At 33.5% G+C, this 27529-nt stretch overlaps 1 protein-coding gene across 6 annotated transcripts in view; it reads left to right on the top strand.

Annotated features, from left to right (window-relative positions):
* The window catches only part of LOC108906198 (patronin), a 122984-nt gene that overhangs the window by 5631 nt on the left and 89824 nt on the right, over positions 1–27529 (top strand). Inside the window, exon 1 of one of the 6 annotated variants that reach the window (XM_023454704.1) lies at positions 8284–8573. The exons of the other annotated variants lie outside the window; for them this stretch is intronic. Within the exon in view, the coding sequence (XP_023310472.1) occupies positions 8472–8573 (102 nt within the window). The 5' untranslated portion in view covers positions 8284–8471. Of the gene's footprint in view, positions 1–8283; positions 8574–27529 lie in introns of those variants that run through there. 6 annotated transcript variants of the gene reach the window in all.

The following is a 27529-nucleotide window of genomic DNA, read 5'->3' as shown; positions in this document are numbered from 1 at the left end:
TTTTTGAGCTCTTGCGCATAAACAAATTATCGGAATTTAATCGGACTTGTCTTATTTTACAGATTTATTTAATACCTACCTTTTTTGTATAAACCTTTTTTTCTCTATGAATAACAGTTTTTTTACGCCAGTCGAAAAACTACTTTTCCATAATTTTGACCATTGTTTTAACAAAGTTTCCCAACTAGTCTCGAGTTGATTTTTTGATATTTTGTTTATAACACGTTTCTGAACAATATTCCGCAGAGAAACTTCTAATAGTATTTTTTTCCCGAAAAAAAGCTATAATGATTGGCCTAAAAGATGAAGAGTATTAAACCTAATTTCAATGTATTTTCTCACTTTTAAACCTACCTACTTTTTTATATATAAACCTGTCGATTTTCTAATACATTTCTACTAAAAATGTTTTAGATACTTGGCAACACTGCTTCGCTAAGTAGCGTAAAGATACCTGTTTGGGATGGACGGTATTTTTCAAGTAGCACCCAGATAAGCGTTTCTATTTTTTCCTCTTATAGCCACATTCTTACCAACCCGACACCTTAGCGATCCAACTTGTCCCATGGGTTAGTATTTATAGCATTCCATGTTCGTACTGATCGCGCGCACACACACATCCCATTAATTGCAGTTTCTTGCAACATCCTCAGAAGGAATTCGTTATGCCGCTACCGCGGCATTCGTCATTGCTTTTAAATTGAATTCTTCGTATGTGCTTCTTTGTCCTCGGTCGGTTTTTTTGGTGTAGGTCGCGTCATATCTCTGTCTATTCTGCATCTGTAGTAAAATCCGTCGTTTTATAAAATCTCTAGGCAACGAAAACAATTGTTATGTAATAGTTTTTTAAGTTTCTCAATTGAACATACTAAACCAGTAATCAAAAACGTTATTTGGACATTATCTGAATACGAACATGTTGGGAACCGCTGCATTGACTTTTTTGTATTTCATTTGTTTCACTTACTGCACCGAGTAGGTGTCGTAACTTCAATCGCGTGTCGATCGGAAATCGTTTTAGAAAAAATACTGTTGCAAATTACCGAGAGCGTTTGATATTTGTTGCGTTGTCTCTGCAACGTAGATTTTTACGTCCACCTTGCGGGCAACGAGTTTGTTTTTTTTTTAGGAAACTAGTATTATTAATGTATGCGTGTGTCGGGCTCATAAATAAAACCGTCGGCGATGACTCAATGTCTATTTGTAGAAGGCGAAGTGTAGTCCGATGGAATGCGATTGAATAATACCTTAATTTTGTTTTCGTTTGTCATTCATTGACATCTTATAGGTTATGTTTTCTTTTGTAAAATGTAGTACTTTGTACACAGACGTCTAAATAATCGTTAGTATGTCATTTACACCAGCACCAGATGGGTTTTAGTAGTTTTTTCATGGTCATAAATGCCTTATGAACAATAACAAAAGTGACACATTGTCGTAGACTATTGTAGTAAATCGGCCAGATGTGTTGGAATTCCTTTGCGTGTTACAAGAAATTGAGGATGTACGGTTGTAAACTTTACTGCAGGCTGGATACATTTTAAGCAAGTTATAAATCAGATAAGTTGACTTATTTAAAGTCACTTTATAAAACGAAATAAGTCAATATGTAAAAATGTAAAAATTTCACTATAACTAATTTCTAAATCACAAAGTTATAGTCCGGGCGAATTAGACCAAAAATATGGCTGTTTCAAAAAATCGGACCTAAGTCGAATTTTATGGGCGTAAAAAATAAAAATACGCAGAACCAAAGCCTTAATTTGTGTATTTGCAGAGGTCGAGCGTCGTATTGTTTATAACAAAATAAAAGAATGCTTTTTTTTTCAGTTTTTCGCTTATATCTCCGAAAATAAGCCTCTATTCGACATGAGGTATACTTATCGATTTTGCTCCTGAGAAAATTTGCTATAAAGCTCACAATTTTTTTACATTGCAAAATTAGCAGTGAAAAAAGAAGTGCAATATTTTCATTATTAAATAAATGGAAAAAATGTGACTGAAATTGAATGAAACTACAGGAAAAGATAACTGTTGGGGTGTTCAACAAATACCCGCAATCCGAACCAGCAATTCCAAAATGGCGGCCCATTGCAAAATTATAAAGTCGAAAACGCGAGCGTGTGTATCTTCTGCCCAAGTCAAGATATCGAAATTTGGTAAAAAAAAAGGATCGTAAGGTAATTACTTATATTATCTCGCGTTTGTGCATATTTCAGATTTTTAAGTTGCAAAATAAAGTTATTAATAAAAAAAACCCCAAAAAAATGGTAACTAGGATCCTTATCTCGGCGTTTTTTTAATACTGGTGGCTCGGATTGTGGGTTGTGGAACACCCCAATCTTTTCCTGTAGTTTCATCCAATTTCAGTCTTTGTTCTTTTTATTTAATTTTGAAATGTAAAAAATTTTTGAGCTTTTGTAAAATGAAATTTCCTCAGGAACAAAATCGATAAGTATACTTCAAGTGGATTAGAGACATATTTTCGGAGATATAATCGAAAATATAGCAATTTTTTTTGTTATAAACAATAGAATGCTCGACCTTTACAAAAACATAAATGTAGGCTTTTGTTCTGTATATTTTTTTTACGAAATTTGAAGCCCATAAAATTCGACTCATGCCCGACAAAAAATACATATTTCTAGTTGATGTTAACATTTAGTATTTTTTAATGAAATACATTTCTTTTCATTAATATGTACTCGTATTTATTTTGAAAAAAAAACCTAATTTGCCCGGACTATTATTAAAACACCAATTGCTGCTCGGTAATCCACCCACTCAAATTTGAATGATGGATATTGTAACGTACCTAATTGGAAAGTTCTTCGTAATGGGGATATATTTACCGAGCACTTGGGTAATGTATGAGACAAGGGGTAATCTTATACGTCTTAAAACTTGTAATATAAAACCCCGGATGTTATTTAGAGGGTGTGATTCACACGGAGACTCTTCTACGTGTCTACTAAGTCTTTCAAGGGCAACTAAAAAATTTGAAAATAGAAATGGAAACCCCGTTTCGTCTGACAAAGTACCATAATATTTGTGTAGGTGTCTCTAGGTACATAAAGTGGTTGTTAAAATTGTAACTATTTCATTCATAATTCGGGAATTTTTATTACCACACGGACTAACTAATCGCTCTGTGCACTCTTAAAAGCATTTGGTCGCGCTGTATGCAGAACTTTAAGAAATTTATTTGAAAAATTTGTGAAATGTGAAACGGACAATATAATTAAATAAAACAGTAATGTATATATTTTTTATATATAAAAATGCCGAGACAGGTCGATTATATTTGTTTTTTTTGCCGTTTTTTGCGGCTACAGGATGATTTTAAAAAGTTGCAAGGAAAAATATATTTTTTGAGTGGAACACCCTGTATATATCTACATAATTGGATAGAACGGTGACACGAATACATTTCTGTCTTATAGATATAATAAAGGAGGGTACTCGATAAGCAGAAGGCAAGAAAGAAAGTTTAAAAACATTGAGAACATACGAATAACGGTTGTAAATTAAATATGTAATATTCAACAAACAAAATTAAAATATTATTCATTTAAACCAAATGTTGGAAACGCTATCCATCAGCCTCTGGACAAAAACAGGAAAAAATCATTTTTCCGTGTCTTCTCTTTATTGAGCACTCTTAGTTATATCTCCGTTATTATTAAAGATAGACCCGTCAATATCTACATTACTGTACTCGTGAGACAACGTTCTATCCAAATTTGTAGAAATATACAGGGTGTTCCATTAAAAAATATATTTTGTTTGTCCAGCTTTTTAGCATCACCCTGTAGAAAATCGTATGCACGCAAAAAAACGGCAAAAACAAAATAAAAACGTTTCGGCGTTTTTATAAAAAAATGATTACAGTTTTCCATAATTTAGCCCATCGCTACTGTACCTGCAGAGGATGTTTACAAAATACTAGAAAAGTCACTAAGTATCTGAGCTTTCTCTATGAAATTTCTATCATTATGATACATTGTGATAGTGTTTGATTTGAAACGTAAGAATGCATTGGGCACATTATTATTCCCCCTGACTACTCATACACCAGGAAAATTAGCGAAAATAAAAGAGAAACTCGAAAAAATTCCTATTCGAGATATTATTGTAAAATTGTCTATAGGAACATAATACAAGACGTCTCTAACTTTTCTATTTAAACAAATAAGTGAGAAAAACAGTTTTTTCACTTTGCAGGGAAAACCATCAATTTTAGCGAAGTGACTCTCAGGCAGCTTGTAGGGAATAAAATTATCTACAAAATGAGACTTGTTAAATTAATTTCGGTTAATAAACAAAAAAGTTATTGCAAAAAATCAATAAAAGTGTCCATTTTTTAATTTGTTTATAACTATCGCATTTATTGTTAAAACCTATTTTATAAAACCTATGACAAGTTGAGGGTTTTGTCATACTTTAAAAGTGTGCCAAAAGTGGACGCTGTAGGTGCAATAGTTTTCGCACAATTTAATTTGTTTATAAGTGAGGCTCCAAAAGTTATGAACTTTAAGCCTCTGTACAGGCGTTAATTTTCAACCAAACATGATTCTGAAAGCGTCATTGTAATCTTAAAGACGTAACTAAGCGACCTATTAAAAAATATCACCGTTTTTTTGACAATAACATTCTCAAATTGTGCATTGTCTCGGCTTCTATTCATCGTAGAAACTTCTTTTTTTTTAGTCTGGGGTAGCTCGACAAAAAAATAACAATGTACATATTTACGAATTCGTAGAGTAGCCCTGAACCCCAGAAAAAATGCATCTTTTATACTGATTTTTTTTTAATTTACAAAAATGTCACAAAAATTATTGTTAAACGAAATATTAATTAAAATTTCATTCTCATTTTGTAGATAATTTTACTCCCTACAAGCTGTCTGTAAGTCACTTTTCGCTAAAATTGATGGTTTTCCCTGCAAAGTGAAAAAACTGTTTTTCTCACTTATTTGTTTAAAAAGAAAAGTTAGCTAATAAAAGTTTTTTTAGACTTTAGACAATTTTACAATAATCTCGCGGATAGGACTTTTTTCGAGTAAACATGTTATTTGCTTCGCCTATCAATCCTATTCACTTGAACGTAGATGGGTAAATCTCAGACGTAAACTTATTCGTGTCGGTTTATATTTTTATATATCGTCTCATTTCATCGTTAACGAACACGATTTCCAAACTGTAAAATTTTTAAACGCTTAGGTATCTGTTTTATTACACACAGCAGGCAAACAATACGCGTCTTACGATTTTCGTTCATCTGTAATTTGCTGGTTTACATACGCCGTGGTTATATGGTACCCCGCTTTTCGTCCGTCACCAGTGCGTCCGTTATTTTCTAACAATACCGGCGACTCATTGCTAAAAGTCGCAGGTAAATAATTTAAACGCAACGGACTGCGGATCGTCTTGACTACCGGCCCCGGCCGTCGCCGTCGTCGGAATTCATAATTAACGAAGTAGAAAATCTGGTATGTAATCGCCGATTAGTTCCCATCGCATAAAACGAAATGAATACCAGCGACCGGCAACAAACAAACAAATTAAAATCGTCTACGCGTCGGCCAGCTTTTCCAAAAATGGAGATCGCATGCAAGAATCCGACGCGATTTTTGCGGCCAGCGGACGGCATCAAGGCAAAGGATATCTATGTATTTTTTCTTGAAAAAAATTACTGCAATAAAAATTTCCGAGCCTTCAAAAAAGTTATTTTATCTCCAACTGTGCAGTATTTGAACAGTGGCTAGTTATATATTAATGTACGTCGTATAAAAAATATAAAAAATAAAATAAGTACAAAAAGATCGAAATTAATTGGAGAAAACTAACAAAAATGAAAAATCTTAAAGACATATCAATGTATATGTCTACACGAACATTTTAATGTAATTGTTATTGTCAAGTTAATCTTTATTTTAATATGGTATTGTTAAGTATTTTACTGCCGCTGTTTCGTCAGTTTAAATAATTTTTTCTATCCCTTTGATTCTCTTCGCTATTGCAATCTTGATTTTTTCCAAGTCGGCCACATATCCCTCTGCTATAGCGGACGATTTTCATACACTGTGACGTTTCAAAGTCATAAGATCTCTTCCGGCGTCTGCCAATAGCGCGTATGTCCATCTAAAACAGCACCCTGTTAAGATTTTCCTTTCCTATAAACAAAAAAAAACATTGTTACATACGAGGGTCTCAACGATGTTATATTTGATGAAATATGTATTCTCGCTTCTAAGCACAAACTACAAATTTTGAACTTAAATGTGTTTTATTGAATCGGAAATTTTAATAACAAGAACCAGTGTTATCCTATTGTCCGCGAATTAAGTTTACAAGAAGACAAATGGACCAAAAACTGAAATATACGAATATACTTTATTGATAAAAGTTTTTGCTTGTTTAGAAAGTACGAATCACCATGACGAACTTCAATTTTATTGTACAGGGTGGGTCAAAAATACAAGAAATGTTATTTTGTGTAAGAGTAAACATACTTTATTTTGCAAGATGCAGAAAAAAGACATTCTTGATAAAAGTTTTTGCTTGAAGAATGAATAAGAGTCACGTTATCTTAAGGACATACATTTCTTTATTTAATGAAGTAATTATTTAATGTAAAATAGTTCTCATCGAATTGCTATCTACAGAGCAAAAGGTATTTATATAAAATGTTGTGGGAATAGTCATGTATCATATCGCTACGTCATGGAACAATTTAGCGAACAATTTGAAGAAATCCCAATAAGTCGGATGGCAATCTGCAAAATAATAAAAAAAGTTTCAAAGAATTGGTTCGCTTTTAAACCTCTGAAAGAAAAAGAAGATATATGTCCATAACGATTCTGCTGCTACAGTCGTAGTTCTGCAGTCTGTTCTGTCATCCCCCTTAGAAATCTTGCTAAACAGTTACAAATTGCGAAAAGTCATATTCAAAAAATTTTAAAAGAAAGTAAAATATTTCCGTTCAAACCACACTTTAATCAAACATTGGAAAAGGGAGATGAAGCGAAAAGACTAGATTTTTGTTTGTGCGTAGGAGACAAAAATTTAAATGGGAATATTGATTTTTATAAGTTTACATACTATTTTCTGTTGAATGTACATTTTCTACTAATGGAATTGTAGTATCCCAGCGTGTCAGGTACTGGTCTCCAGAGAACCCTGAATTTAGAATAATAACACGAAGACAATTTTTTACAAAGGTGAACGTCTGGTGTGCGATATCTGTCCATAGCATTATAAACTCATATTTTTACAATAACACCTGCAATAGAATGTCATACTTATAATAGATACATTTTTTAGCGATGAACTCGAAAATTTACCATTAAATTTTGCACATTGTGCTCGTAAGGTAACAATTGCCTTAACCACAGATTTGGTCCAAGATGGATTGGTAGAAATGGTCCAATTTTGTGGCCCCCAAGGAGCCCTGACTTAACCATGGCCGATATGTTTCTGAGGCCGTTTAAAAAATTGTTTATTGAAATGCTAAAAGGCAGAATTACCCAAGCTCTCCGTTCAATATCCCAGGAAGAAATCAGAAATTCCTTCAGATATCTAAGGAAGCAATTTGTGTTCATTATGGAGATGGTGTTTTTTAAATTTGATAACTTCATCATATTGGTTTGTTTACTTTTTTAGATTAATTGTTGTTATAATTATGTTCGTATTATTTAAAAATTGCACTTGAATAAGACGTTTTTAGTTTTGTACTTTGTTCCTTGTATAAAAAATTGCATTTTTGATAACGTGACTCTCTTATTCATTTTTCAAGCAAGAACTTTTATCAAGAGCCTTTTTTCCGTATCTTTCACTCTTTGGTCCGTTTATCCTCTTGTAAACTAAATCCGCGGACATACTGTATATGAAAACAAATGAGCAAAAAACGTCAACTTCTATGTTCTAGTCTGAATGGGGACTGCGTCTGGTGAGCTGTTGACGAATAATATCAGCTGTTTTCAAGCATGTAGTTGGCAGAGTAGTTGTTTCCCACAATGTCAGTAGTTCAAAACACCCCATTCTATTACAAACACGGGCCCAGAGCTCCTTATTGGTTTAAAAATGTCTGCACTCAATCTATTTATTCGTAGGTAGTGTTTACAATTACAAAACAGTCCGCTGGTAAATCGCGTTTCACCTCCTCCGGTACCGGCTGCCTCCCCACCATCCTCTTACCTTTCCATCTAACCCAGAGCATCTCGGTGCGTGCTCGGAAGCGAAAATAGTCCAGATTTCGCCGCGGTGCTCTCGAACGGTTCCGGGGCTAGGAGGTTATCGCCGTTGGATGGTTGTTTCGGTTGGTGATCGAGTGCTTCTTAATTTTTTCGGTGATAAGGGGGCGTCCGCACCTTGAAGATGTTCTCCGAAGCGTTAATTTACGACGTCTGAGGGTGCTTGGTTGTGATAGGTTTTCTACTTGTGTGGTTGTTTCTTTGAACTGTCGGTGTCATGGTGTTGACGGTGACTAGTGTCAGTTCCCTGACGGGGTACGGATACCAGAAGAACGACCAGAACACGCTAGACGTGGGGATGTCTTTAGGTGGTTACGACGTAAGTGGTGAATAATTCGAAATACATGTGGAATCGAGTAAGAGCTCGGTGGTATTGGACTCGTGGAATTATTAATTACATATTATAATATACATTATAATTATACTAAAACAGAGAAAATGTTGTATCGCTCGAAAAAATTCTGCAAACTGGACTTGTGTAATTATGATTATTATGTGTAATTATAATCAGCGTATAATAATATACCTATGGTTTTTTCGAAAATTGCCCAATTGTTTAGGTCAAGTTAAATGTTTTTTAAGGGTACATACACCTTGAAAATACATTTACGACTTTAATAATTACGAATTAACTAAGTTTATTGTAGATTAAATTTAATCTAGTTTTGTAATTGGATTCCTGTTAATGAAAAACGACCAAGATGTGGTGGATTTATTTATACTAGATTTAATAGATCTTTGTGTTTTCACAATCTTAGGCTTTTTTACTAGAATTGTTAATTTCACTTCAATGAAATAATAAACAGTTTAAGATTGGGTAACACATACAACAATAACAACAAATTTGCTTTCCAAAATGTTAGTAAGTTTTGGTATATTGCGTATAATTTTATATAAAAAATGCGGTTATCTACTTTTAGTGTGTAATATTTCATTACATACAAATTATTTTTGTAAAAATCCCACCTGGAAAATATCGGAATTTAAAAAAAAAACAAAAAAAATCTGAGACACGTCGATTTTTCTTTTGACGTAAGTTTTGGTGTCGTAGAAGCTACCCCTTAGACAGAGGCGTAAAATACCCTAACTAATGGCACCCTAACTTGAGTGACACCTCATTTTAAAGCTTTTTCAATTCAGCTCACGACGACAGGCGACTTTTTAAATTTTGTTTTGAATATGACAATAAAATCATCAACTAAAGAATAAGACAAAATATCAATGAATGAAAGAATGTTATTTTATTAAGTGTTCAAATTGTTGGTTTCTCTCCATTTCCAAACAATAATAAAATCCTTGCTCCTTCATCTTCATCTTCATCTAGTGGTTGGTCCTTTAAAAGTCCCATAGCACTGCGGCCTAATTAGGCCTATTGTGCGTCCCACTACTAGTCCTATTCAGCAAGTAGATTTGTCCTTTTTACAAAGTCCAAAAGCTTCCTTGCTGACACTTCTCTCAGCTCCTTGGGTTCCAAATAGGGTCCCCCAAGGAGCGCCATTCTGCTACGTGCAAATCCCGGGCACTCGCCCAGGATATGCAGAGAAGTTTCATCCGCCGATTCACATCCTCGGCAGACCGGACTGTCTACAAGCTTTAGTCTATGTAGATGTTTCCTAAAGTGACAGTGTCCCGTTATGAGTCCTGTCACTCTCCTGAGCCGGATTCTATTCAAGCTCAGTAACTCATTCGCTCTTCCATTCGAAGGATACTCCATAAGCTCCTTGGAATGGCTATGTCCTGGCCTTGAAGTCCAGTATTTCCTAAAAATGTCGGGGTCACCAAATCCTTGCTCCACTCTCGAAAGAACATTTCCAAGCATCTCGGGCGTTATCGGACGGGATTCTTCAACAGTTTCTCGATAAAAAAACTTGTTTTGATTTTTCGTTTATCTGTCAATACAAAAACTCCAATAAAACTGTATTATCTGTCCAATGAACATTTTTAAATTAATGATATTGTGAGAAACAGCTACTCTGCGGATTGCATGTCCAGTCCGGCATTGAATTACACTCTCAATATCTTAAGGTTATTCATTTGTGCCAGTAAGCAATAATATTTGAGATATGGCATATACTTCCAAGGGATACACCATCTAGTGAATTTGTTACAAATATCACCAGAATTTCCAAGAAAACTTGTGCAAATTCGGTTTTGGTGTACACTTTTTGCAATTTTGTACACGTTGTGTCCGTCAGTTACAGACTTACGATGTACTTCCTTTACCTGACTAGAAATCTTTGACCTGATCTTGTTCTCAGGCCGCCTTCACAAAACCTAGACCGAGAACAACAGGAGCCAGGCTCTGTGGAGGCGGCCCGAGTGCAACATGGCCAGGTAGAGGTTCTTAGACAAAGTTGAGGAAATGCAATGGAAGTCTGTAACTAACGGCGAGCAAGTACCTACATACACGCATATTTTAAATTTGCCTTTTTTATATTCAATTTGTGGGTACACATGTTGCAAGTGACACATTTTTAAATACAACGTCAATAGCGCCATCCTGACGCTTGCGCTGGCCGGACGCACCGGGGTTCCCGGAAGACGACTCCGGCAGATTGGCGCCAAGATATTTCTACGAACGACTCCACACCACGAGGACTGACTCCAGCAAACACTCGAATCGGCAACACGTCTTTTTTCACAAGCTGTTCTGTAATTAGCTCAGTAGAATTTCAGTAACACACACTAAAATTTTTATTGAGGGATTGACGGCCTTGTCATAAAAAAAAAAAACTGGGAAACTAGTAGTAAATGATTGTACCGAAAGTTCGGAATTTGTTAACTAACAACCTTAATGCAAAATACGGTGTGTTCATTCTTCACTAGGTTTGTTCACTAATTCCACTAGCAGGTTGCCAACTCCTCTTAACAAAAATATTTAGTGCGTTTTACTGAAATTCTACTGAAGGTTATTACACAACGGACCCTATATAAACATAACATGCCACTTTTATTAATTGCTCCCGAGCATTCCCTTCGGATGTTTCGACAAATTAAATTTGACCGAAGGTCTCGTTCCATCCACTTCATCTGGGCGTTTATAATAATTTTAATCCTCCATGTGATTATGATTTATTCTTAGCACGTTTCACGCTTACATATTGCCTGGCGAGGTCAATAAAATATAGTCACGTTTCAACGATGGGTATTGTTCTCGTAAGGGTTTAAAATAATGGAAGTATAGACTGTCGCGCGAATACAATGTCTTATTGTCTCATATTTTTAATGTGGGTCCTTAAACGATATATTCTTCGTGTAAAAGTTGCATACCATGATTTACTATAAAAAAATTCTGAAATTATGAAAATTAAAATGCCCCTTTTTATTTTACTGTTGTGTTGTGTATAAATCTGACTTCGATTTTCGAATAAAGCACCACATATTTAGTAAAAATTGGTTTTAACTTCTTTGGGAGAGTCTGTAGATGCGGTGGGGTCCACCACCGATCTAAAAATAATCCGCACAATGATTCTAGACGGTGACACAGTTGGAAAAAAGCCTGGGCACAGCGTACGACGGTCTGGGATTCAGGGCAGGAATTGCATTAGTCGCAATGTAATTAAAATCCCGTGACGTAATCCAATTAATCTCGGATCATGACGAATCGCCATGGGTGGAGACGCGATACGGATACGAGGGTCGTCTGTTTATTTCTATGAATCAATTATAGTCTAACATTATTCACAAACGAGTATCTAATAAAACGGAATATTATTTTTTATTCCTCAGTCTATGTATTTATTTTTACTATATACAAACCACGTTGCTCGTTACTAAGCGGTTTGCTCAGAATATGCGTGGGAATAATGATATAATCGTGACTTGTTTTAGGAAGAACCGAAAAATGTAGATAGTCGTTAAACTTCATATAGATGTCTAGTAAAATCCACAGAAAGATTTGCTTGAACTTAGTACATCATAACTGTAAGGAAAATAAAAAATTCAAGGGCAATGTTAGTGTCAACGTAGAAATTACATTTAGAATTTCTATTTTTTTCAAAACAATCAAGTGACAAGTGTTGCACGAGTGATCTGCTGGTATTTGAAAAGTCTAATATTTGTTGTTCAGTTCTAAAAAATCTATCAAGGTATTCAAGAAAACATGTATACTTTTAAGATTATTATTTACAGATTGTTTTCAAAATCTAATTATCTCGAATTAAATTTAATTAGACTACTTTTTGATTTTTTGGAAGTTTGGCCGAATTTCATGTCGGAATCTGGGATCAAAGAATTTTTCTATTATATATTTGTAGGTCGCTTGAAGGTTAAACTAATTTTTCACAAAAAATAATGGATATAAAAGTAACAAGTAACAGAATTAATAGACGTATTCAACTAAAACTATAGACTAGGCGGTATCTGTTTCGGTTCGGGTGAAACGTATATCCACGGAGATTTTTGGCTTTTTGGCTTTCAAATATCACTAGGAATGAAAATTTTTCTATGCGCATAAAAAAAAACGTGGGCTTAACTTTTGGCGGCACAATATGTTAAAAAAAATCGAAAAATGTCATGTTTTTCTTCCTATTTAATTATGTATCATTTCAAGAGTTGATTTTAGGCGAAAATGGAAGAGGAAAAAAATGTTTGTAATTAAATTTTACAAAACATGACTAGTTACAAATCGAATGAATCATGATTATTATTGTAAAAATCGAAAAAATCGCCAAAACTTGGATTAAAAAACATTATTTTTTAGGGAATTTTTTTGGGGTCTTAAGTTGGATATAGGACCTTCATACTTGGCTCAAGAAAAGTTCATGTTATGTAGAATCAGCACACCAAATTTCATCAAAATCGGTTCGATAGATTTTGCATAATAATTTTGCAATCCAGATTTTGAAAAAAAAATACAAATTTTCAAAACTTTGCACAGCAAAAACTAAGGTCCTTAGATACTTTAAATTACATATAGAAGGGCTCTCAAGCTTTCAAACTTTTTTTGAAAAATTCGAATCGGTCAATTAGGAGAGCTCTGGCGCTTGTTTAAACATTGGTCGAATTTTTGTACTTATAAACAATTAGAATAACTTTGTGAATATTCAATCAAATCAAATTTTTAAAAGCTGGTTTTAAAAGTTATTGGAAAGACGTTTTTTTAAAAAAAAAAACATCGGTTGGTCAATTAGTTACGTAGTGACAGCCGATCAAAATTAACCGTCATTTACACTAAATGTACTGGGACATCCGGGCTAATTTCTCGAAAAATATCTTTGGTATTCCGAGTTCTTACCAGATCTAAGTTTGCAATACTTTTCTTCATTGGCAACCTACTTTAAAACAAATTTAAAGTTATTTATGCAAGCGAGAAATTCAAGAAAATCGTACGGGTGGTGGTGGTGGGGGAAGCAGAGAGCACGGCCGCTTCGGCCTGCTCGAAAGTCAATCGGCGAGTTCAAAACCGCGACACGCTTAAAAAATTTTTAAATCGATGTCTTGCTATTTAAAAAAACAATTAGCGTATTTTCAAATGCCTATCATTAATAATTATTGGTCTTTCAACAGTCCGATAATTATTTATCTTTAAACTTCCTCTAATTATCAACTTTATTTTTTTATTGTATCAAAAGTAAGTGCATAAACTTATGTATTGTTTATCAAGGATCAAAAACAAATTTATTTAAATATTTTAAAATTGTTTAAACAACGATTATTTTCAAAATATGTCGAAAATTAGTAATTAATTAATTCATTATTAATTTAATCATCATCTTTTGTGATTAAAGTATAATTCAAATATTATTTACTGTTTAAAATATAAGCAAATGAGAAATTAACTCATTATATTACAAAAATACAAAATTGTACAAAAATTCTACCAATGTTTAAACAAGCCCTTCTATATGTGATTAAATTTTCAAGTATCTAAGGGCCTTAGTTTTTGCTGTGCAAAGTTTTGAAAATTTGCAAATTTTTTTTCAAAATCTGGATTGCAAAATTATTGTGCAAAATCTATCTAACCGATTTTGATGAAACTTGGTGTGATGATTCTACATAACATGATCTTTTCTTTAGCCAAGTATGAAGGTCCTATACCAAACTTAAAGACCCCAAAAAAATTCCCTAAAAAATAATGATTTTTAACCCCAATTTTGTCGATTTTTTCGATTTTTACAATAATAATCATGATTCATTCGATTTGTAACTAGTAATATTTTGTAAAATTTAATTACAAACATTTTTTTCCTCTTCCATTTTCGCCTAAAATCAACTCTTGAAAAGATACATAATTAAATAGGAAGAAAAATATGACATTTTTCGAAATTATTTAACATATTGTGCCGCCAAAAGTTAAGCCCACGTTTTTTTTTTATGCGCATATAAAATTTTTTTTTTCTAGTGATATTTGAAAGCCAAAAAGCAAAAAATCTCCGTGGATATACGATACATCCAAATATGGACTCTTTGAAACAGATACCGTCTGGACTACTATGTAAGATTTTGACAATAATTTTTAGGTTAATAAATGAATTTTTTCGATTTTTAAATACAAGTTGTAAACCAAGTACGTCAATAAATCTTAAGGGANCATGATTCATTCGATTTGTAACTAGTAATATTTTGTAAAATTTAATTACAAACATTTTTTTCCTCTTCCATTTTCGCCTAAAATCAACTCTTGAAAAGATACATAATTAAATAGGAAGAAACATATGACATTTTTCGAAATTATTTAACATATTGTGCCGCCAAAAGTTAAGCCCACGTTTTTTTTATGCGCATATAAAAATTTTCATATCTAGTGATATTTGAAAGCCAAAAAGCCAAAAATCTCCGTGGATATACGATTCATCCAAATATGGACTCTTTGAAACAGATACCGTCTGGACTACTATGTAAGATTTTGACAATAATTTTGAAATTTAACACATTTTTAGGTTAATAAATGAATTTTTTCGATTTTTAAATACAAGTTGTAAACCAAGTACGTCAATAAACCTTAAGGGAGTAATTATTCAGTGGCGTCNTGGGTCATTTTATCTGTAAAAGAAATTTGAAACAGAATTGATGATACTGTGATACATTACTGTGTTAACAAAACGTTTGTGGGAAATTAATTTCATGTAATCCAATCTTTGAACTTTGAAGATTTATTGATAATATTGTAGTTATGACAGAGACTAGTTGTTTATTTGGTAGGTTTATTTTCAGTTGAAATGTATACACCATTTATCTCAGTTAGGATTGTTTGAACTGTAGCAAATAATCTGAAACTACTGGTGTTTGGATAATATTCCTAAACTTTGCGCATATTTTGTAATGTGATTTTGTACATTCTTGAGCCCTTTTAAAGATATTTTATTCAAATTTTGTACAAGGGAGTTTCTGGGGGTAATTTATGTTATTACTAACTCTTCGATAAAACAAAATGGGGTGTTTGCCACCTGAAATTTAAATATGACAAAAATCTTGTCCTTTATTGGTTTATTTTTGTATGAAATTATTATTTAATTGGAAATTAAAAAAAAAATTATGTATATGGGGCAGTCTACACCAAATCACTGAGCTCATGACCCGACCATTTTTAATTTTTTTGATTTTTTGGTATTATTTTTTAGTACCCATTTTTTTCGTTTTGCTTGTTTTGAGATGGTTTTATAAAAAAAAATATATAAAATATTTTTTGATTTTTTTTAATTTTTAAATCAAAATAGTAGTTTTTGAAAGTGGTTATTTTTTTTTCTTCAAAATATTCTCAAAAAAAATCATTCAATGTGCAAAGTTGAGACAGGTTCTAGAGTGGGACCTTTTTTTATTCTATTTTTTTTTATTGTCCGTGGTCAAAAATATAACAAATATGGCATTATGCAAGACACATTTTTTATGATTGAAAAAAAAAAAATTCAAAAAATTCATGAAAACTTCTTTAGTATACTAAATAATACCAAAAAATTGTGACAATTAAAAATGGTCGGGTCACGACCTCAGTTATTTGGTACGGAATATACTAAACTATGCCTTAATTGCACTGTCAATTACTAAGGATCACTTCAACTAAGATCACATACCAGTGTACTTCTCCATTTATTTAATAATAGAAAGACAAACAGGAGATACTTAAGTAGAATGTTTTCTGTAATTGGTCGTTTGTTTTTTGTCTTTCTAGCACCCTGTTGTCATATCTCATCATGTGGATTAGTATGTAGTTCAACTAAACTCGATCATTGACATCAAGACTCACAGTGTTAAAAAAATACAAATACTTTTTACTAAATAGTTTTTTTTTAATGGATAATTCAAATTCACTTATTTTTTGCACCTGTGTAGTATGTTCTCAATAAGTTTTGAAATGTATGTTTTACATAAACATCCAAAATAAATTAAAGAAATAACTTAGATTGAATATTTAATATTTGATCAGTGAAGTGTAAAAAAACAGCAGTTGTTTTTTTGCCGAGTTTTTATTAGCCAGATTTATGAAGAAATTGCTATAGTAGGTATTCTAATTAATCTTATTACTCTTATTGTTCTGTAATAGACCTCCCTGAATAGATGCTTAGGTTCACGGTCATTAAATTTTGTTGTTTATAAAGTGGATGTTAAAAAAAACACCTAGCGTATAATTAAAAGATCAATTGACTTACCTTAAGGAAAATTGATCGGAATTATATGAGTATTGCCGTTCGAAGAATTACAATAATTACACTTGTAGTTGCAATTTTTTCTGAGCTCTGGAGCACGAAGTTTAAAGCCGATTCTCTCCGCCACTGGGTCCCCGGTTCTCTATCGCCCCGGCCACTCGTCAATAGTCATTACAATTTTTTGGAAATCAAGATCTAGATCAGGTAGGGTAAGGGAAGGGTGGGTTTGTAATTCTTCGAACGGCAATACTCATATAATTCCGATCAATTTTCCTTAAGGTAAGTCAATTGATCTTTTAATTATATTTCGTATTGCCGTTCTCTAATTACAATAATTACACTTGTAGATGTTTAAAGAAAAATGATCTAGATCGTGGGTATGCATTGGTACAGTTGTTTTATTTATATATAAGGCATACATACAAGAATAATATACTTTTAAGAACAGCCATTCAAAATACTGGTAATAAGGTGAATATTTTATGTTACACCAGTATTTAGCACACCTTTAGCAAACAACGTAGGATCCGAAGATAGGGATCGATTATAAAATCTGTTAAAAGTTTGACTTTTATGGGTCCATCCAGCAGCTTTTCTTATTGTTTCTATTGAAACTCCAGCCCTGTAGGCTGCTGAGGTCGCGTGCTGAGACTGGAGAAATGATTAATGTCCACTCCACTCTCAGCCAATCTTCTTTTTTTTTTCTTTCATCCACTTACTAATTCTTTGAGTGGATGCTGGATGGAAGGGTCTTTTATGTGTTAAGATTAAATGATTTGTTTCTCCAGATCTATGAGTCTGGGTCCTTTCTATGTAAACATTAATTACTGATGCTAAGCAGAGTGGAGGGATGTTATTAAATTACGGAACAACTAGTAACGGTTAGCAAGTTGTACGACTGGAAGTTTTTAACAAGTCTGGTATTTTTATTTCTAACCTATCATTGAACTTGATAATATTTGAAACCCGGATTTTGGACATAGTCTGAATTCTGTGTCCAGTGATTAGAGCTAGTAAGGTTACAAGCTTACAAGTTAACCGCGGCAATGATACATTTGTTAGAGGATACATCTTTGCTAAATAATCAAGAACTAGGAGGGGTCCCATGTTGTCTGGTATTTAGGTTGTGGAGGTTTTCGCCTATATACTCCTTTCAAAACACGTTTGAAAAAAAAATCTTATCCCTGTCATCTGCCGAAAAAATGAATGATAAGGCAGAATATAGTGAATTTAATGTGGAATATGAGGCACCTTTATTATTGGTCAATTAAAAATGGAAAACATCATGTCCATTGAATAGATATAAGGCGATTTAGATTGTGCCTTGCAGAAATTCCACCACTTATGGTAATAGCTGTTGTATTGTGTAAACGTGCTTGGTGCCAGTGAAGACAAAATAGGTGAAAATCCTATTGGTGGAACTCCTCGACTGATGAGAGACTGCCTGATAAAGGCCCGGCCTCCATGATAAGGTGCCTCCACAAAGGTTGTTTCTGCCACGGTTGAGTATCCCATCGTGGGATCACTAGAATTCCTTTCGCTTTTTCTGTAATTATTTTTCGCAAACATTTTGCAATCAAGCAAAAGGAAGGAAAGGCATAGAAAAATTCTCCTTTCCACGAAAAAGTAAAAGCGTCAACTCCTATGGAGTCCGGATCAGGTTTCCAAGGAATATAATGGATGCATTTTGCATTTAATTTTGTTGCAAGAATGTCTATATCTGGTGTCTCGAACGTGGAACAAATGTTGTGAAAGGCCTTATGTTCCAACGAATATTCTGTCTCAATATTTTGAGGTCGGGATTCCTTATCGGCAAAAACGTTATCTTTAGTATTTATGTATGAAGCGAAAATAAAGATTTTGCGAGTTTCACACCACTCCCACAAATTTCTCACAATTCTATTTAGGGTACTGTAACAATTAGAGAGACTATGAGCAAATGATTTTACGGCATTTGATGCAGCTACTAATTCTAAGTAGTTTATATGGTGTGATATTTCAGATGGATTCCAGAACCCATGAGTGGCGTGGCCATTACAAAACGCTCCCCAACCAGTTGGGGAGGTATCGGAAAATATGTTTNGTGCTTGGTGCCAGTGAAGACAAAATAGGTGAAAATCCTATTGGTGGAACTCCTCGACTGATGAGAGACTGCCTGATAAAGGCCCGGCCTCCATGATAAGGTGCCTCCACAAAGGTTGTTTCTGCCACGGTTGAGTATCCCATCGTGGGATCACTAGAATTCCTTTCGCTTTTTCTGTAATTATTTTTCGCAAACATTTTGCAATCATGCAAAAGGAAGGAAAGGCATAGAAAAATTCTCCTTTCCACGAAAAAGTAAAAGCGTCAACTCCTATGGAGTCCGGATCAGGTTTCCAAGGAATATAATGGATGCATTTTGCATTTAATTTTGTTGCAAGAATGTCTATATCTGGTGTCTCGAACGTGGAACAAATGTTGTGAAAGGCCTTATGTTCCAACGAATATTCTGTCTCAATATTTTGAGGTCGGGATTCCTTATCGGCAAAAACGTTATCTTTAGTATTTATGTATGAAGCGAAAATAAAGATTTTGCGAGTTTCACACCACTCCCACAAATTTCTCACAATTCTATTTAGGGTACTGTAACAATTAGAGAGACTATGAGCAAATGATTTTACGGCATTTGATGCAGCTACTAATTCTAAGTAGTTTGTATGGTGTGATATTTCAGATGGATTCCAGAACCCATGAGTGGCGTGGCCATTACAAAACGCTCCCCAACCAGTTGGGGAGGTATCGGAAAATATGTTTAAACAAAAATTTCTACTTGGTAGTATTCGACTTCCCTCATTAAACGAAATTGTTTTGATCCACCAATTTAAATCCACTTTCATAGAAAGGGAAACCAGCATTTTACTTTTGTAATTATACTTATTATGTCGTAACGCCAAGAATTTTTCTCGTTCCAAAATTTTTAAATGAACCCATCCATATGGACACGCAGGACATGAAGTTACTAGTTTTCCTATTAGTTGCGCCAGGTTTTTTTTTTTTTTTTTAATAGATATTGAATTTTTAGATAATGTTTGAGAAAGAGATTCTAGAACCTTTTTAGTGAACTGAGAGTCAGTGATTGCAGCTTGTTCTGTTTTACTAAGAATGATAGGAACATCAAGATAAGCAACACATACATACAATACCGTGGGTTCGAAACTAAGTCCAAACGGAAGGCAGTTAAACCTGTAATATTTATTTTTAAATTTGAAGGTTAGGTATTTTCAGTGATTCCAATGAATTGGTATTAAAAAGTATGCGTCTTTGAGGTCTACAGTGGTAAAGAAACAATTTTTATAAATTAATTGTAATACAGTCCTGTAATCCTCCATTTTAAAATGAGAGGGTTTCAAAAATGCATTCAATTTTTTCAGGCTAATATGAATCTTGAGGAATCATCTGGTTTAGGTACAAGAAAAAATGAAGAGATAAACTGTTTAACTTGTGGACTAGTAAGTGATATTGCTCCCATATTAATTAATTTATATAAACTGCCTTGCAGCAATTTTGAGTTAGACTTAAATTTGAATCCGGTGGGTGTAATTGTACTGGCTTTTTTACGAAAGGCAGTTTGTATCCTGCAAGCCATGTCAGTATAGTTACGTCACTAGTAATTAATGACCACTGTTTTATATAAAGAGATAGTCGNTTTATGCGCATATAAAATTTTTTTTTTCTAGTGATATTTGAAAGCCAAAAAGCAAAAAATCTCCGTGGATATACGATACATCCAAATATGGACTCTTTGAAACAGATACCGTCTGGACTACTATGTAAGATTTTGACAATAATTTTTAGGTTAATAAATGAATTTTTCCGATTTTTAAATACAAGTTGTAAACCAAGTACGTCAATAAACCTTAAGGGAGTAATTATTCAGTGGCGTCGTATTTCTGGGGCTTTCAGTGACGGCGAATTCCGCTGGTAAAGCGTATTTATACCAAGTTCAATGTTTTTTTGTTTATCTCTAATTATATAAGTTTTGAACATAAGTTTCATCGTTCTGCATCAAGGTGTTTTAGTGTTTTAGAAAAGGTGATTTTTTTTTATCAACACCTTGTACTACGAAAACTATCGATTTGCTGTGTTTATAAAAATCACTTAGAATCTCCCCTTAAAATTTTTCTTAACGAATACTCTGTATAATAAGATTGAAACTAATTTTCTCTATAACATTACATCTACGGAAACTTAAATACATCGTCAATCTCAGTACATATACATCGCCTCCCACAGACTCTATCCTAAGGCCGAGTACTTCGCGGGGGCGGTATATTTCAAATTACGTGTCCCGCGCCCCATTAAAAACCTTCGTCGTCGGGTATACGCCGCTGATGGGGGGGCACCATGTGTGGGCTCGCCTACACCATACGACGTAACACACTGTCGGTATTTGTTTTGCTTATGGATTTCTCTTACCAGACGAAGAATAAACGGGCGTGTCTTTTGGCAGAACTCTCTGTAGACTTTTGTTTCTAGACGGACGAAATCGTTCTTTATTTAGCCACTTCCGTTGGCGGTTTCAGGAGAACCGCGCTCAAGGATTGGATCAGTAGGGTTGTGTAGGTGATACATATGGTGGCCCAGATATCTCGCGTTGAAATTGTAGTTATTTTTGGTCTTTCGTTTTTTTCTTTGTTGCATAGCGTGATTCTGTTTACTCACCTGATTTTTTTCAGCATATGACATATTTGCATCAGTAATTTCAGTTACAAGAAAGACAAGGAAAATTGAAAACGTTAAAATTTTAGTTGAACCATTGATCTTATGAAGTGCGATATGTAGTACAAAAACCCATGCTGTTTAATGACTATTAAAGCTTCTAACGAACAAATAACTTTTGTCAAAGGCTTCAAATATTCCTCTATGTGCATTATAATGGAGGCATTCTTCCACTTGCAGATGACATATGCAATTTTTTGTAATAACTTACCAATATTCAAGGTTATTACTGTACTTTGTTAGATAAATCTTATTAGGAGGAAGTGAGATAGATACAGATTCGCCGTGCGCTATTACCACACGCTTCATGTAACAGGATGGCTGCAAGTATGCGGAAACTGACCACATCAATTTACAAACCAAATAACGCAAGGATAACTAGATGTAATGGTTGTACGTGATGTTACTTGCATTGCCAGATAGTCTAAAATCGTATAAGCTTTGAATAAGGCTTAAAATTGAGAAATTGTGGGAAACATTATACTCCATGCCCTAACTAGCATTGAATTACACCAACAATACCTAATAAACAGCTACTATAGTACAGTCAGTAGTATTGAAGCTGAAAATCAGCTGTAACCTCCGAATTCTTTGAAACTGCATGGATGTACATGAAAATTTAGAATAAGGCTCATTTTAGACTCAAGTTCAAAAGTGACATAAGCCCGATTGACGCTTTTTGTTTTTTAAGTGAAAAAAATTGAAAAAATTAAGTTTTAAGCATTTTATTGATAAAAATCTTGTTCAAGCACAAAAGTTAAATAATGTTCTATGTTCTCAAACATGTTTTATGATATTTTTTATCTTTTCGACCTTTTATTTAACCCTTAAAAACTACTCCTATGCAAAAATTAATGATAAAAAATTACTTTTTAAAGCTTTGGAATGATTAAATCGTCCAATTATTTAAAATAAAAGTTACCTTATAGCTAATAAAATAATTTTTCCCTTTCAACCCCTAAAAACCACCTCTGTATTGACAAAAATGATAAAAAATTACTTTTTAAAAGCTNTGACGAGTGGCCGGGGCGATAGAGAACCGGGGACCCAGTGGCGGAGAGAATCGGCTTTAAACTTCGTGCTCCAGAGCTCAGAAAAAATTGCAACTACAAGTGTAATTATTGTAATTAGAGAACGGCAATACGAAATATAATTATTTTCAAATAATACTTACTAACCTACTAAACACAGTACTTTAAAAAAAATTGTTAAAAATTTTAAGCAATTTTAAAAAATGTTTCAAATGTATCGGATTGAAAATTATTTATTTTTTATTGTTTGCAGTTTAGGACAACAAAAATATAAATTATTATTTCAAGACAAACTAATTTTATTTGCAATTAATCATCTGTGCCTATCCACATGCCAATATACTTGTAAAATTTTTTAACGTTGGATTTTTCGGTGACTAAAATAACGAGCCATCTACTTTTACAAAATAATTTTCTATTCCAGTTTGGCTTTGTTAGTTTCATACAGTGAGTTTAAAAAACTAGCAGCGATAAACACGCACATGCAAATGTCTGATCTGTTATAGGATACTATTATAAATGTAACGAATACCTTGGGTAAAANAAAAAGCCAGTGCCGGATAAAATTCAAAAGTCATCAAAGAAAACTACGACCAAGGGTAAGTGCCGATTCAATTCAATCAGTATCGCATACAGTCCATTTAATTTATTTTTTTTTCCTTTTTTTTTGACATTGAACCAGCGCGTAACGCTAAGTAATATGAAATTTACAACAAAATGTCATTGGTTTTTTTACCATAACTCGGTTAATTTTGAAGCTATAGTATCCTACAAAAAAGCATTTTAAAGATAATTTCAAGCGCTGTAAGATCGTTTGCATATAAAACCTTTTAGGTCCTAGGGGAAAGGGCCGAAGAGCTCGAGACAGGTCGTTTTTTCACTAAAATGGGTACTTCAAGCGGCGATATCTCCTTTATTTTTTATGCTATAGGAAAAAAAAACAAAATATTTGCTGAAAAAAAGCTACATTTTTGTTGTCTATCATTTTTTACGTATCTTTCATAGTTTCTGAGTTATTACATAAATAAGGCAATTTTTTTTTGAATAATGAAGAATACGTTTTCAACTTACCGTACATTATTTAAAAAATACGCATTCTAAACCGGTCTACCTTCAGGATCGTGTGAAAAACACTAAAACAAAACTAATTGTAAAGGGTCTACGATTAATTTTAATTCTGATGGAAATGATGGTACAGCGTTTACTGCTCATTTTTCATTAAAAAATATGAGCTACCCATCTGTTTTTGACGATAACTCCTTCAATTTTGCTCTAATTAACTTTTATAAGTGCTCATTTTGAAGGTCTTATTGGTACTACAAAAAACTCCAGGAGCGTTATACACGTAAAATTAATATTTTTTCCGTTATTTGACGTTGAATACATCGATTCGAGTGTTCCCCCCAAAACAAGTCCCCTTCCACTAACCATATTTCGCTTTATATAGGACATACAACACTTTTTTTCTTTGTTTATTTATAAGCTACATTTTTGTTCATTTCTTGTGTTCATGTTCTTTTTTTTTTAATAAAATGCGTAGTTTTTGAGTTATTCGCGAAAAATACTTTGTTTTTTTTTTTCACTCAAAATTCCAAGTTTTCAATCGTGAATAATTAAAACACTTGATTTTTCGGAAAAATTATTCGAATATTTTTTGCTCAAAATTTGATTCCCTATCGATTTCCAGCGTTGCGTTATTTTTGAAAAAAAATGTCCACCCCCAACAAGGTGGAAGCGTCAATCGGCGCTATGTCACTAACGTTCATTGACCTTTTCTCTAACTATCTGCCAAATTTCAAGTCGATCGGTTCAGTTTCAAAGAATTCGGAGGTGAAAAGCTTCAATGACTGTACTATTAGGTCTAAAACATTACGTTTTAGATTGAAAAAAAGTACATGCAGGTTTAAACAAATTTAAAGCCGTCCCTGGCGCAGCAGCCAGCTCTACCTTTGCTATTGAAGCTGCCGCGCGCCGCAGTGCGCAAGCGCTGATGGTGGTTTTGACGGTTTAAATTTTGTGTTCGAAAATGCTGAAATTTATTCAAATCTCGTTAAAAACTAACACAAAAATTCAACTCACGCATGCAGCGTGTCCGAAGCATTCTGTCCACGCACGTGCACAAGATGCACAAGGTCGGCTTACATGTACGCTTAATTTTCTTAATTAATTTACAAAATAACTATATTACAACGAATTTTCGCAACTTTCGATTTTCCCCCCGTACAAATTTCAACGGAGCTTTCCTTCGCGAATACAGGAGCTAATTAAACTTAAAAAATAAGTTATTTACACACTCCGCCGGCGGAATTATAAAGGCGGCCTTTCCGCTTTCTCCCACCTGTAGCAGCCCCTTCCTGTTCGCGAGGTGGAACCTGGTTGAAAAAGGGCAATTCAATTTTTTTTTATAATGCCAAGAGCAGGCCGCCAGTTCCCATTTGCATGCCTAATTAATGCGCCTAGACAGGCGGCAACGCAGAAAGTAAACATATTAAAACGTAACACTGGAACACTACGCGTCTGTAATAAAAAAAAAGTTCATATAGAACTTAATTAAGGCGGTGTAATCACTGGAACTTCTATCTACGTGTTCATCTCCGTATGTTCTCATAAAAGTAACAAATGTATTTAACAAGATTGTGCGTGTTGTGAGAAATTTTATATTTTCGGTATAATAAAGTTATCTAAAGTAATAAAGTTATAAATCTAGGTTCCGGAGAATGTACGTTAAAACTTGTACATAACGTACATATTATTGTACAACATACACACGTTCAAGGTATGCTTTATAAGACTGTAAAACATCATTTAAACGATGTACTTCGTTTATATGAATAATATTTTAAGGTAAAATTTGCATAGAATGTATAAACTTTTAACACTCAATATAACGTACAAATTGGATGTACAGGGACAGATGGGTATCCTTAAATCATAATATTTATGTTAAACACATTTTAAGACACGTACAGTAAAACTTGAATTTAACGTACATATTTTTAAACATTAAACATATCTATAACAGTAAAAACCACTTTATAACGATGTGTCACATAAAATATTTATACACACTAACAACTTTCTATGCAGTAAAATTGGCATATAACGTACAAACATTTGACGCTCACTATAACCTACAGAAGCTTCTTTTTATCAGGACGAGGAAAACATTTTTGAAATCGCGTAAAATTTCTTTTAAAACATGATATTTATGATGCACTTTTCTGGAGCAATCTATAGCAATATTTGCATATAACGTACAAACTTATATACTTACTATATCATACAGATGTTAAATGATGACACTTTTTGGGAATTTAACGTACATACTTTCAAGCATTTAACGTTCGTTTGTAAGCAGTTAAAACGTCTTTAAAACGATATATTACAAACAACATTTATAGTTCTAAAAAAATTTACGAAATATATTTGCAGTAAAATAGGCATATAACGTATATTTTTAACAATTACTATAACGTACAGATGCTTAATTTTTGGGAATGGGGAAGATTATTGAAGTTACATAAATTTCCCTTCGAAACATGATTGATATTCATCACTTTTTAAGAGACGTATACTAAAACCTGAGTTTAACGCGCATTCTTTTAACCATATAACGTATTCACCTTTAACGTACGTTGCTTGTAAGACGATAAAGCTTCCTTTTAAACGATGTATGACATGACACTTAGTTAAAAACTTTTCAAGATACCTACAGATGTATGTATGTATACATATGCAGTAAAATTTGCATATAACGTACAAAGTATTAGCACTCGCTATATCGTAAATACACTTTTTTATAAATGAGGAAACATATTCTAAATCGCAAAAATGTCCTTTGAAACGTGTTTGAAACGTGATATGTATTACTCCCATTTTAAGAGACCTACAATAAAACAGATACTTTTTACGTACTTGTCCTCAATTGTAACATTTAACGTACAGCACTTGGTAATAATGTTCAGAAACAAGGTATGCATATTTTCGACACATTTTTAATTACTTAACAAATAATCTCGATCTTGATAATCTCCGACAATCTCATATTACTAAAAATTTTATCGGAATTCTATTGTTACATAAAGCAAATCGCGCATTTCAATAGAAAGGCAGTCCCCCTCAAGTGACATTTCGCCAACTAGGACAACAGGTGTCATAACTTGCGCGTATCAAGCACATAGCGAGATTAAAGTTTAAATCGACATTTTTGCCCGTAAAGGAATGCCCGAATCGAATTATCCGAATGCATAGCCGCCTCTAACACGCCGTAACTTGGAACTCCGAGCTAAGCCAACGTAATCTCCGAAATATCATCAATATGCTGTCACATTTACATAATAATGTTGGATATTAAAACGCTTTTTATTAAACAAAATCGAGAGATTACGCATTCGACACACTTTCCCGAACATAATCCGTACAAAGAAGGGTTACACTGCACGGTATTAATCAAATCACAGAAGGCGTCGCGCGTACACTGAAAAAATAATTCGTTTCGATCGATGTTAAGAACACCGAACGTACTTTTTTGAACAAAAATCCACATATAACGTTCACAGATATAACGTACACTTTGATATAACGTACATATTATTAAAATTGCTTAGTTTATTAAAATTTCGACTAAATTCAGCATGTGCTTGTAAAACAATCGACAAAGTAACAACAGATAGAGATTTACGGCCAGGTGTAATAATTGTAAGACAATCATCAGTGAAAGCACAAAATAGCCGATGCATATCTTATTAAACAGGTAAATCCAGACAACTAGCAGCAAATTGCAATTTGTAGTAACGTCGGGAGAGAAAGTTAAAAAAACTGACAGTACCGATTAAAAAAATTATGCAGATGAAAATCAACTCCGTCCGGCGGACCGATAACTTTCTAATTAAGAAAAATAT

Source organism: Anoplophora glabripennis, unplaced genomic scaffold, assembly GCF_000390285.2.
Source record: "Anoplophora glabripennis isolate ALB-LARVAE unplaced genomic scaffold, Agla_2.0 scaffold379, whole genome shotgun sequence".
Lineage (NCBI taxonomy): Eukaryota > Metazoa > Arthropoda > Insecta > Coleoptera > Cerambycidae > Anoplophora > Anoplophora glabripennis.
Note: the sequence above shows the minus strand (reverse complement) of the source record. Positions and strands in the feature narration are given on the sequence as shown.